The sequence below is a fragment of the Hyaena hyaena genome, unplaced genomic scaffold (genome assembly GCF_003009895.1).
Source record: "Hyaena hyaena isolate Hyena2069 unplaced genomic scaffold, ASM300989v1 scaffold_240, whole genome shotgun sequence".
NCBI lineage: Eukaryota > Metazoa > Chordata > Mammalia > Carnivora > Hyaenidae > Hyaena > Hyaena hyaena.
The window spans coordinates 390,343-404,079 of NW_024080873.1; the positions used below are offsets into that span (position 1 = coordinate 390,343).

The 13,737-nt window shown below is 40.7% G+C and overlaps 1 protein-coding gene across 3 annotated transcripts in view; it reads right to left on the minus strand.

Moving 5' to 3' along the window:
- The window catches only part of FOCAD (focadhesin), a 387,127-nt gene that overhangs the window by 226,023 nt on the left and 147,367 nt on the right, over window positions 1–13,737 (minus strand). For all 3 annotated transcript variants that reach the window (XM_039244410.1, XM_039244408.1, XM_039244409.1), the window contains exons 7-9: window positions 12,095–12,299; window positions 7,600–7,806; window positions 846–933 (exon numbers count right to left, since the gene is read on the minus strand). In XM_039244410.1, coding sequence (XP_039100341.1) covers window positions 846–933; window positions 7,600–7,806; window positions 12,095–12,299 — 500 coding nt within the window. The remainder of the gene's footprint in view (window positions 1–845; window positions 934–7,599; window positions 7,807–12,094; window positions 12,300–13,737) is intronic.

Consider the following 13,737-nt stretch of genomic DNA (forward strand, 5'->3'; position numbering starts at 1 on the left):
GCTCAGAGCCTGGAGCCTGTTTCAGTCTGTGACTCCCTCTCTCTCTGACCCTCCCCTGCTCACACTGTCTCTCTCTCTCTCTCTCCTAGAAATAAATAAAAACATTAAAAAAAAATTTTTTTTTAAATCAATCCGGGAGAGTCAGAAGAATGTTATCTTTCATTTGTTTCTAGCTAGGTTAATACAGTAACTATAACTTAAATCTTGCTCCAGCTCAACAGTTTTAAATAGTAAAGGTATATAGAGTTTAAGAAACGAACACAAATGCTAAGCACTTTCTTTTGTTTCAAGGGTTTTATGCTATTGATTTTCAGTATGATGTAAAGTGAATAAGCTGAGATGCCCTTCAAAATATTTACCAAGGTCATTGCGACAGGATTTAGATTATAATGTCCTAATGCACCACTGAGATAATTGGTCAATTATGACATAAGGAGCCTTGCAGAAAACACCTTGAGCCTGGGTGGCTCAGTTAGTTAAGCGTCCAACTGTGGCTCAGGTCATGATCTCATGGTTTATGAATTCAAGCCCCACACGGGTCTCTGTGCTGACAGCTCAGAGCCTGGAGCCTGCTTTGGATTCTGTGTGTGTCTCTCTCTCCACCTGTCCCCAACTCATGCTTGGTCTCTCTCTCTCAAAAATAAATAAACATTTAACAAAAACCTCCCACCTTGTTGAATAAGAAAAACAAAGTTCTACTGGAGAATGATTAATTAGGAAAATTCTAGAATGGAAACTCAAAGTACACAGGACTTTATAGCACAGCATAACACATAGTTCAAATGACTCCTGCTACCACTTATGCTATATTTATGATTTACTCTTGTGAGGGGATTTTTATTTACCTAGACTTAAGATCGGCTTCTGCTGACTTGCTGGAGTTTGTAGAAGTAGTAAAGCTATTCCGATGATGACCAGTTCAACAGGGAAATCCTAAAAGAAAAACAAGAGTGGAATTAAAGAAGTTCCCAGGGCCACAGCTTTATAACATGTATCCAGGAAGAGTAAATATAACATGAGAGATCTTAAACCTAGCATACAAAGTTATTTACAGGAAGCCTGCTCTCCTACAGGAAGGCAGGTGGCTGTCACAGCAGCGACACCTGAATTCAAAATGTTATCATATCTGGTTGAAGAGCACAAGCTACACATCAAAATAATTTAAAGAAGAAAACTCCTTAATGCAACAAACAGACTGACAGGTCTTCAGAAACAATTTCTTTTCAAACCACTGAAAAACTACCTGAAATACTACAAGATACTTCATTTCTACTTCATTTCTGCAAAGTACCTCAACTAATCCAGATAGGATTCATCTATACAACTCAGAGAAAGAACTACACTTAACTAATTTTAATAAGTCATGTTATTTTTTATAAAGGAAACAGTAGTACCCAGGGAGGCAGGAATTACTTTTAAATGACAGTAATCTATTAAGCATATTTAAGCACGGCAAAGAAATAAACATAGAAACTGAAAAATATTTTCACCAAGTATATAAATGAAATGAAAAAGAAAAAAAGAATGGGACCATCAAGTTCTAATAAACAAATTGCAAAAAAACCTAAGATATTATTTGAGCTTTCTAAATAAACATTAGAAAACATTTATGTATTCTGGAACTAAAGAAGAAAGGTCCAGTCCTTTGCTAAAATTTTGCTCAAATAACTTCATTTCTGAACTTTTACAGAAACATCTGCAGCGGGGAAGGGTCTGGGAATCATGAGGACAGGCAAGGGAAGAAAAAGGAAACAGGAGATAGATCCAAGTGTTAAGAAAACACTTGGAGAAAACAACTTAGTCTGACAAACTCAGAAGTTATAATCTGGGAAATACTATCAACTCTGGCAGAAATAAATATATACTAATCATACATCCACATCTCTGTTATACCATTTAAAAAGTGAGAATAAACTACACTCTTCCAAAGTGTTTATTTATGGACTTTCAGAAACCAGCAAAAGAAAAAAAATTGTGAATTTTTTTAAAGGAATATGTACTTTTGGGACCATACCTACTCGCTGTGTTGAATAAAGTTGAGAGCAACGAAGCAATGGTTATCTACGTGAGGACACTCAACACGTTCTGAAACCTTACACTTACTGTATATACCATCATATTATTCTCTGCTCTTATCTTTTCATCAAGTTCATTTCAAATTCTACGTGTCCATTTATCTTACTTTTTATTTTTAGAGAGCATGCACAAGCAGGCGGAAGGGACAGAGGGAGAAGTAGAAGAAGGGGGAGGGAGAGGGAGGGAGAAAGGGAGAGAGAGAGGGAGAGAGAGAGAGAGAGAGAGAGACAGAGAGAGAGAGAGAGAATATCTTTTTTTTTTTTTTTTACAAATAGTTTATTGTCAAATTAGTTTCCACATAACACTCAGTGCTCATCCCCACAAGTGTCCTCCTCCATGCCCATCCCCCCTCCCCCCCACATCCATCAGTCCTCAGTTTTTGTCAGCATTCAAGACTCTCTCATGGTTTGCCTCTCTCCCTTTCCCCCACCATTTCCCCCCTTATTCTCCCCCTTGTTCCTCAGTTAAGTTCCTCCTAATCCTCCTATATGTGCAAACATGGTATTTGTCCTTCTCTGCCTGACTTATTTCGCTCAGCATAACACCCTCAAGGTCCATCCATGTTGCTACACATGGCCAGATTTCATTGTTTCTCATTGCCATGTAGTATTCCATGGTATAGATAAACCACATCTTCTTGATCCATTCATCTGTTGATGGACACTTAGGCTCTTTCCATGTTTTAGCTATTGTGGAGAGTGCTGCTATGAACATTGGGGTACATGTGCTCCTATGCCTCAGCATTTCTGTATCCCTTGGGTAAATTCCTAGCAGTGCTATTGCTGGGTCATAGGGGAGTTCTAGTGTTAGTTTCCTGAGGAACCTCCACACTGTTTTCCAGAGGGGCTGCGCCAGTTTGCATTCCCACCAACAGTGTAGGAGGGTGCCCATTGACAGAGAGAATATCTTAAGCAGTCTCCATCCATGCTCAGTGTAGAGCCTGACATGGAACTTGATACCATGACCCTGGGATCACGACCTGACCTGAAATAAAAAGTCAAAGGTTCAAGTGAGTGAGCCATCCAGGTGCCCCTCCATGTCTATTTAAAAACAGAAAAGGCAGGGGCACCTGGGTGGCTCAGTCAGTTGAGCATCCAACTTCATCTCAGATCATGATCTCTCAGTTCGTGGGTTCAAGCCCTGCATCAGGCTCTGTGCTCACAGCTCAGAGCCTGGAACCTGCTTTGGATTCAATGTCTCCCTCTTTCTCTGCCGCTCCCCCACTGAGGTTGTCCACCTCTCTCTGTCTCTCTCCCTCCACACACACAAAAATAAACATCAAAAACATTTTTTAATTAAAAAAAGAAAAAGCAGCAAGGTCATTTAAATTTCAAATTTACTGGCTACCAACAGGATCACAGACCAATGAAAGTATGACTTTAAAGCAAGGCTATCACTGCAAAGCTTTTTTCATACAAGCTGTCATCACAAGGGCCACAACATAGCTTTTCAGGGTCTTGACACGGACTAAGTGGTTGGAACTTAAAGGTGGGAAGACCCACGTACAAAAGGCATTCTCCAAGAAGGGGGAGACTGGCCTGTTCGGAACAGAAAGAAATGAGATGGAGGGCAAGGCATAAAACGAAGGAAAATGAAGAGCAGGGGATTATACTAGATCCTCTTAACTTGTGTACAGTTCTGGACGTTTTTGTTTGATTAGCTGACTTTTAATGTAGACCAACGAATGGTAGCACTTCCTGAGGTCTTTTAATAAAAGACTATGTTAAACATGTCACATATGACTTGTACTGCTCCTGTAACTCATGCCTCCTGCCCCAGAGGACAGAGCAGTTAAAGCCCCAGAGGCCAACATTTGACAAATGGTCAAAAGAAGCTAAGAGATAAATGCTTCTCCCTTTTATCTGGCTCCTTCTGGAGGGTTCTGAGACATACTTCATAACACTTCTCAGAATATTCTAGGAGATGAAGCAACTGGTTGCTTGAGGCACAGGGTGACATGATGATACTCGTATGGCCTTTCCCATCCCCAGTACCTCATACTCCCCATCCCTCTCCCACTTGCTTCCTGGTATCCCACTTGTACATAAACTCCTATTGCAGAAAGCTTGGCTTTTCAGGAAACCTAAGTTCTGCTCTTGACTTTAGGGAAACAAGGGGTTTACTTCTGGAGGAACCCAGGCTAATTCAGAGCCGATATGGGGAAAGGAGGCAAAATATAAAAGAGGAGGACCTTTACACTAGACCACAGATGTTACAAGACTTTATTTTTTTAAGCTTATTTATTTTGAGAGAGAGAGACAGACAGACAGACAGAGCATGAGCAGAGGAGGGGCAGAGAGAGAATCCCAGGCAGGCTCCAAGCTGTCAGCGCAGAGCCTGACAAGGGGTACAAACTCATGAACCATGAGATCATGACGTGAACCGAGATCAAGAGCTGGGCGCTTCATCAGCTGAGCCTCCCAGGCACCCCAGATGCCCTAAGACTCTTAAAAGTAGGAAGCCTTGGAATCAACACTTTTTTTCGACTCAATTCAAATGAAAGATATCACTGAGCCACTGAGTACTGTGCAGCCATTAAGTATCTGCACAGACACAAGAGAGATGCAAGCCAGCTCAACAATTCTCCGGGGCCAGGACTTTAGCAAATCCCCTGGTTCCCTGGTCCTCTGGTCAGAGTGGACCAATCCAAGCTGGGCCAATCAGATCATTTTTCCTAAGACTCTGAAAATGTAAACTGAGACATCCAGTGAAGACAGGTAAGTGGAACGGAGTCAACCTATGGCAAAGTCCTCAAGGACCCAGGTTCCTGGCCTTACCAAAGAGATGTTTAACTCTTGCTTCACTTTGACAGCTACCCAATCTTCTCTCTAGCTCTATCAGTTTTGTCTAGTTTTGCTGATAAGAGTAAATAAATGTATTCTGCTTGAAATGGAAAAGGACCTTAGGTTATGATCATCCAAACGGGGCTGAAAAGAACTCACCTAAAACCAAATCCACTGAAACAAATACAGCATAAGATACACAGCTATGTTCAGTATGCAAGGACACAGCTCCAAAACAGGAACAGAAAAGTAACAAAGGGGAAAGGAAAAGTAAATGTAATATTGGAACTGCATATCCAGCTGATAAACTTAGTGATATAAAAATATAGATATAGCCTCAGTCTGATAAGAGTGTTTTATTCTTCTTTATTTTGTTTCTTTAAAATGTTGTATTTATTTTGAGAGAGAACATGCATGTGAACAGGGGAGGAGCAGGGAGAGGGGGAGAGGAAGAGAGAAGGAGATAAAAGGACAGGGAGAGAGAGAGAGAGAAAGAAAGAGAAAGAGAGAGAGAGAGAGAGAGAAAAAGAGAAAGAGAGAAGGAAGGAAGGAAGGAAGGAAGGAAATCCCAAACAGTCTCCATGGTCAGCACAGAGACCAGCAAGGGGCTTGATCTCATGACTGTGAGATCATGACCTGAGCCAAAATCAAGAGTCCGATTCTCAGCCAACTGAGCCACCCAGGCACCCCTATTTTATTATGTTTCAATTACAGTGTATACAGCCTTAAAGGATATACATTTGCAATTTAATTTTCTTAGGCTCTTTTTTTTTGTTTGTTAACCTCAGAAAATCTGGGCCAGAGGCAGGGACAGGAAATTATATAACACAAGTATTTTAACAGTTCTATTTATATTTACTTCCTTCTAAAATTGTTAAATATTGAGCAAAAGGAAGACACCATAAATATGACATTCACAGGCATCATTTCGTTGTTTTCAATTAAAGTATTCTGTCATTCCACAGGCCAATAGCCCTAATGAACACATACGCAAAAACCCTCAACAAAGTATTAGCAAAGTATATTTAACAGTATATCTAAAGGATCATATATCATAATCAAGTGGGATTTCAGGGATGCAAGGATGGTTCAATCACAGATCAAATGATGAACCACATTAACAGAATGAAGAATAAAAATCATATGATCGACTCAATAGCTGCAGAAAAAGCATTTGACAAAACTCAACAATCATTTATGATAAAAACTCTCAACAAAGTAGGTAGAGAGCTAACATTCTCTAACATAATAAAGGATATATATATAAATGACAAACCCACATCTCACATCATACTCAGTGGTGAAAGCTAAAAGCTTTCCCTCTAAGATCAGGAACAAAACAAGGATGCCCACTCTCACCACTTTTATTCAATATCGTATGGGAATCCTAGCCATAAGAATTAGGCAAGCAAAAGAGATAAAAGACATCCAAATTAGAAAGAAAGAAAATGGTCACATCAGCTGATGACATATACTATAGACAGAAAACCCTAAAGCCTCCACTGAAAAACTATTAAATGAATTCAGGAAAGTTGCAGGATACCCTGCAACACACAAATATATATGTTGAAGTCCTAACTACCAATGTGGCTATATCTGGAGTACAGAATTAAAGGTAAATGAGGTCACCAGGGTGGGACCCTCATCCAGTAAGATCAGTGTTCTTTTTTAAAAAATAAATAAATAAAAATGTTGCACTCTAAAGGAGGAGGAGGAGGGGGAGAAGAAGAAGTAATAGCTACTCTTGCTCTCTCCCCACCCTGGGAGAACCCAGCAAGGAGGCAGCTGTCTACAAGCCAGGAAGAGATTCCTCACCAGAATGCAGTCAGCCAGCACCTGACCTTGGACTTCCTGGTCTCCAGGAGTGTGAAAAACAAATTTGTGTCGTTTAAGCCACCCATTCCGTGGTAGTTTGTTACGGCCACCCCAGTGGTCTAAGATACTCCTCCTCCTTTCCTGCCCCAGTAATGTGGCCCTGCTCTAAAACCTCCTCCACACCCCCCACCACAATGATCTTCCATGCACGAAAACAGGAGGGCACCTCGATGCACGAAGGTCTCCATAGCATGCCATGGCCTTGAAGATAAAATGCAAATTCACGTGTGTGGCATGCAAGACCTTTCGTGGTAGAGCAGGCCCTACATCTGGATCGGTCAACAACACCTTGCTGAACACCTTGTTTTCTGAAACGATCGTGCCTGCCCGGCTTACTCATGTTTCTGTGTTTGGGCACATGCTGTTCCACAGCTGGAACGCCTTTCCGCCATCTGGATTGTATGAGGCAAACCCCCATTCAGGCTTCCTCCAGTCTGAACTCATGCCCTACTTCTCTTACTTCGTCCTCCCACTGTACTTTACATAACCTCCCACAAAAGCATTTAATGTACTGTCCTATGATTATTTACTTTATTTACCTGCATGTCTGTAAGTCTCTTGGGGGTCACAAAATGTACCTTTTCACATATATATTCTATAGGGTCTAGCATATAATAGGGGTTCAATACTTGTACATGAACAAATGAAAAACAAAATGCCACAGTGGTAGACCTTTAACTGGTGCTCCAAATTGGGTGACTCATTTTTATAACAGATGACAGCAGTAGCACATTAATAGTATGATCTAATGGTATTTGATCAAAACACCGTTGATATGCAATGAATTAAAAGAATACACTCACCCTGCTATTGAAAGACCCACTTAAGTGACAAGAGGTGTATTAAAATTTCATAGTATCCTTACCTCCTTCAGAAGTTCAACACTGTGCTCTAAAAGGTGAATTAAAGATGAACATTCTCCAGTTATTTGTAAGCTGACTTCACAGACACACAAGAGCTGAAGGGTCAGCTGGGTAAGCTGAATTTTCCAGAAAATGGGATGACGCAGAAGGCTTAAATATACTTCTTCAATAAACATCATCACTTCTGTTGTCTGGATCAAATCTTTTACCTGTTTAAAAAACATCACTGTATGATATTACAACAATATATAAAACAAAAGGATAATTTTACACTATATAAGAAGCTTTAGCAATAATTTTCTCTAAATCTATGAAGACTTAAAGAGATGAAAAAATTTACATAATTCAAAGAGGATTAAACCGTGTATCAACTCTGCCTTTTTTTGGTCAAAAGCCAAAATACAATTTGCTACTGTTTTCGTTGCTGCTGGCTGGCACAAATTCTTTCCATTTATTTTCTCTGAGGGCAAGTTTTTTTCTTCTTTAGGACAAATTACATGACAGTGCCAACATGTTGAAGGAAACTAATTAAAGCTGGTTTTGAGTTCTCCAAATGAACTCTCCTTTCTATAATTCCAACATAGTTACCTGGAAGAAATGGGTTGGCATGTTAGTCTAATGTACTCCTAAGCCCTTCATCTGGAAGATATTTGCTCAGACAACCTTAACAGAGAGCATCATTTCCACACTTGGCAGATGGAATGAAAGACCATATTCAAATGGTAGGGTGTCTACTCAACAGGCTAATGTATTAGATAGGAAGGACTTGGGTGCTCTTGAAAATCCCAATTCAATTCAAACCCAGCTGTTCCGATCAAAATTCTGGAGTTAGTATTAAGGATATGGTCCTACTCACAGACACACTGGCATTTCCCAGAGATTACAAACAATGAACCATCTGCTTCAATCAGAAGCCCTGTGTCTGTTAAATTCATCCAGACGAAAGCCTACAGTTGACCAGCTGTACCTTTCACCAGTTGTTACCACTGTAATAACCCAAAATGACTATAAGTTATACAAAGAAAAAAATTAATTCCTAGCAAACGAAAGAGAAAAAAAAAAGATATTAAAAGATCAAGGGACACAGAAAATACTAAGTTATTAAAAGTAAATGTGAACAATCCAATAGCTAAATTATTTTGCTCTTTTGCAAAAATACAATGAGAAAGGAGAAAAGCCACTAAGAAAAGGGATTTAAAACAAAACAAGCCCTCGAGTTTATTGGACAATGTATTTCCTTGAATGTATTTTTTGTGCATACTTGAAACTTTACATAATAAAAAAATTTTAGGACAACCTCAGCAAGTTAGCACTCTCTAACCTGTAATATTATGAAAAATTTTAACAATATTTACAAAGTAGCAATAGGTCGTGTACAAGAGACAACATGTGTGATGACAAGAGTCACAATTAAAAAGAATGAACCAAAGTCTGGGGCACCTGGGTGGCTCAGTCAGTTAAGCATCCGACTTCAGCTCAGGTTATGATCTCACGGTCTGTGAGTTTGAGCCCCACGTCGGGCTCTGTGCTGACCACTGAGCCTGCCTCCGATTCTGTGTCTCCCTCTCTCTCTGCCCCTCCCCTGCTCGTGCTGTCTCTCTTGCTCTTAAAAATAAATAAAAAATAAAAAAAATAATAATGAACCAAAGTCTTCGACAAAGTCAACAGTGATGTTTAAGACAGGTAAAAAAAAAAAAAAAAAGGCAATTCCACAAATACAACACAGAAGAGCAACTGATGTGAAAAGAAAATAGGATTTCCTTGACTAGGATTCCATCATCGGTGAACAAGGTAGCATGGCTATCTCTAAAACAAATTTTTTTTTAAATTAGTGAGATTCTATTCAAGTGCACAGTATGTGTCAGACCACAAGTATAGGAGTTTAATCAGCTCTAAGAAGAACATTTCATAGTAACACATTCTGATCATTGATTAGCTAAAGAAATCCTAGCAACGGACAGTGAAAAGTCTGGAAACATTAGTAAAAAAAAGTGATGAAGGAAAGAAAGGAGGAATGGATGAAAAGGAGGAAAGAGAAAGGAGAGAGAAACAAACAACACAAAATAGGATGCAGATGGGCTCTTTTCAAAAGCCTACTTTGCTTTGTTCTACAAAGAAGGGAGACTAATGGGTGAAATCTCAGGAAAATTCAGGTCAATTAGAAGTACTTAAAAAAAAAGAAAAAGGCTGTCTTGCAAAATAGCATGCTTCCTATCACTAAAATATTTCACTCGTCATGGGTATCTCAGAGCATGGAAGAAATACCAGTCATCAGTAGGAAAACGCATGACGTTGCCAATAAGATTGCTCCAGATGGAGAGACTTCATATTCTAATAAAGCTGATTTGTTACCTGATTAAATGTCTTTGTCAATAGTTCCATTAATTCAAAATAACGTAACCCTTTTTTTCTCACCTATCAGGACTATAACAAACCACAGATTTCTAGAAATGTTGCACAGAGCTCACTGCTAGAAGTTAGTTTGGCTTGTCAATATCAGTTCGCGGAGAGGAATGCAAACGTGCATCAAAGAGCACAGAAGCGTTTCAGGCAGGCATGTGGTGGGGGAAAGTGCACCCCGGGTCAAGATGTGTTGCCTACACATGGCTTTATTGCCCATACAAAACAAAAGCTTTGGAAAGCCCACAGGAGAATTCATTTTAATTTCCTTTTCTCTGCCTTGATTACAGGAAAGCCTACTTATGAGTCGCAAAGGAAAGATTCACTCTAGTCACTCTTTGGGAACACAAACTCAAAACAGGTCATCTGTGACCTCAAGTGATTGCTCTGAAAAATATTCACAGATTCCCTCCATCAGCTAAGCAGCGTGCTCTCAGAGTCTAGGCAAATGACAAACCTTGACAATAAGATGGGACAGCCTGATAATCATGACACTAATACCACAACACACTGGCAACTGGTGTGTGTGTGTGTGTGTGTGTTAATCTGTGGTTATAGGAGCTCCTGGGTGGCTCAGTCAGTTAAGCATCTGACTTAATTTCTTCAGCTCAGGTCATGATTTCATAGTTTAAGATCAATCCCACATCTGGCTCTGTACTGAGTGTGGAGCCTGCTTTCTCCCATTCTCAGGGCACCTGGGTGGCTCAGTCGGTTAAGCATCTGACTTTGGCCCAGGTCATGATCTCAGAGTTTGTGGGTTCAAGCCCCATGTCAGGGTCTGTGCTGACAGCTCAGAGCCTGGAGCCTGCTTCAGATTCTGTGTCTCCCTCTCTCTCTGCCCCTCCTCTGCTTGTGCTCTTTCTCTCAAAAATAAACATTAAAAAAATAATAATAATTAAAAAAAAGTTCTCTCTCCCTCCACCCCTCTCCCACTCATGCTTGCTCGTTCTCAAAAACAATTAAAAGTTTTTAAAACTTTAAAAAATCTACAGTTACAGAGACATTAGCTCATATTTATTTCTCCCTTGAACTTCCTAGGCATTTTATCCTGTTAGATAATCTTTTAGATTATCTGTTAGACATCTTTTATCCATCTACTTCAAATTAAGCAAATTTATATACTTGCCTTAACTCCCGTCCTAGACTCTGGCCTTCTCCCACGCAGAACAAGAAGAGTCGGGGTCACTGCTTGATGTGTGAAAACTGGAATCGAGCCAGCACTGAGCCGGTCAAGCCCCACACCCCCAAGGCTGTATCTTCCCAAAGACAAACCTTCTTCTAACTTGTCCAGAGGACTTTATTTCCCCTTGTAACTCTCTCAGCGTCTAGCACAAGGAGAAACTCAACTCAAAGTCTCTTCCTTGAGAAGTTTTTCTTAAACAACAAAAAGTTTTCATTCTTACTAGTCCTAAAATGGATTATGTTGATTTATATCTTTTTTACTTTATTTATTTTATGTTTATTTACTTTTGAAAGAGAGAGAGAGGGGGGCAGAGTACAGCAGGGAAGGGGCAGAGAGAGGAAAACACAGAATCTGAGGCAGGCTCCAGACTCTCAGCTGTCAGCACAGAGCCCAACGCAGAGCTTGAACTCATGAACCACGAGATCATGACCTGAGCCAAAGTCGGATGCTTAATGGTCTGAACCACCCAGGTGCCCCTAAACTTTATTTTTAATGCTTACTTTTGAGAGAGAGAGACAGCCAGAGACAGAGAGCTTGCACACATGTGAACAGGGAAAAGACAGAGAGAGGGGACAGAGGATCTGAGGCAAGCTCTGTGCTGACAGCAGCGAGCCCGATGCAGGGCTCAGACTCACAAACCGTGAGATCATGACCTGAACTGAAGCTGGAGAGTTAACCGACTGAGACACCCAGGCGTCCCGATTTATATTTCTGTGAAGCCAGTTAACATCATATGTATTAATGTTGAATCTAGATTTGGTTCCTTCATCATCTCTAAAAGCCTGCAAATGTTTCTAGACCCAAGCCTGTATTTGAGTTTGCAGATCACATGGGTTCTACTTTATGCATGATGATAACAACCAACACTTGCTGATGCTGACGCTGCATTAGTCGAGGAGGACACGAGGCCTCACCTGCAGACATGGACCCATGTCACAACACAGTTGAAGAATCTGTTGTTCCAATGTTGATGGCCGCTCTGGGTCACAAGGAATCCGGGGTTGAAGTAAGACTTTCCGCAGGGTCAGGCGGAGTTTAGAGTATTCTTGTAACTGGGATGGTTCGCAATACAGATACCACAGAAACGGTGCCATTATTTGGATACATGAAACTTCTGACCTGCAAGTCACATAATGCAGAAGCCAGTCACCAAGTTGAACAAGGTACCAAGCAGTAATTGTCAAACATCAATTTAGAGTTCATGAAAAGCTATGATACGTTCAAGTGTCAATTTTTTGTGATTCAACCATTCCACCATGACCTACCTGGATCTATGCCAAGCAGCTCCTCCTTCACTGGGGAAAATGACAACACCTGGAGATCATAAGCCTGCTACCCAGCACTAAGAGAACCTCTACTTGCATTCTAGAATAACATCTACATCTGCGGGACCAGTCTTTGACGAAGAGCAAAATTATCTGAGAACCTTTCCGGAATTACAGACATCAGGATCCACTCTCCAGGAATAGGACATAGACATGCATTTTTGGAAAAACTCTACAGGTGAAGTTCTAGGTAAGACAAAACCATACAGACATTCTAACAACAGTCAACACTGACTTGTAAAATTGCTAACACATGTGGTATGCAAGTTACTGCACTTTATGACTTTCAGCTCATTTCATCCTCAACAAAACGCTATGAAAAAAATTATGCCATTATGCAGATGCAGAAATAAAGCAGGGAGAAGTAAAGTAATTTGCCAAGTCCTGCATCTTACACTCCTCCCACTCAAAGGAAGAAGCCTTGGGGCACCTGGCAGTTCAATCGGTTGAGCATCCGACTCCTGATTTCAGCTCAGGTCATGATCCTAGGGTTTTGGGATCGAGCCCCACACCAGGCTCCACACTGAGCATGGAGCATGTTTAAGATTCTCTCCCTATTTCCCTCTGCCCTGTTCCCCTACCCATGATTGCACGCTCTCTCTCCCTCTCTCAAAAAAAAAAGGAGGAAGAATTTACAAATTTTTCCTATCATTTTGGATTGCAATATATCCCAATAATTCCACATTCAAAGTCACTAAAATGCCAGAATGACCTTCCACATATAAAAATTTGATAGGGGGCGCCTGGGTGGCTCAGTCAGTTGGGTGTCCGACTTCGGCTCAGGTCATGATCTCATGGTTCGAGGGTTCGAGCCCTGTATCGGGCTCTGGGCTGACAGGCTCAGAGCCTGTTTCGGATCCTGTCTCTCCCTCTCTCTCTGCCCCTCCCCTGCTCATGCTCTGTCTCTGTCTCAAAAACAAATAAATATTTTAAAAAATATAATAAATAAAAATTTGATAGGGTTATTAAGCAGCTTAAAAAAGTATGCCTCCCCCTCACTTAAGAGAGGTTATTTAGCACCCTGCTCCCCCAAGCTACACTAAATGTCTTTCAGATGGTCAATCAAGATATCTGAGCTTTCTTCCCACTTCTGTTCCCTCTCACATTCTCGTCTTTCTTCCTTCCCTGTTCCTTCCTCTGCTAATTCCTATCATTTTCCAGTTCCCTCCTCTCAAATGATTCCCTGAGTCACACCCAGCCAAGGGCAAATCCCCATTATGTGGTTCCGCAGG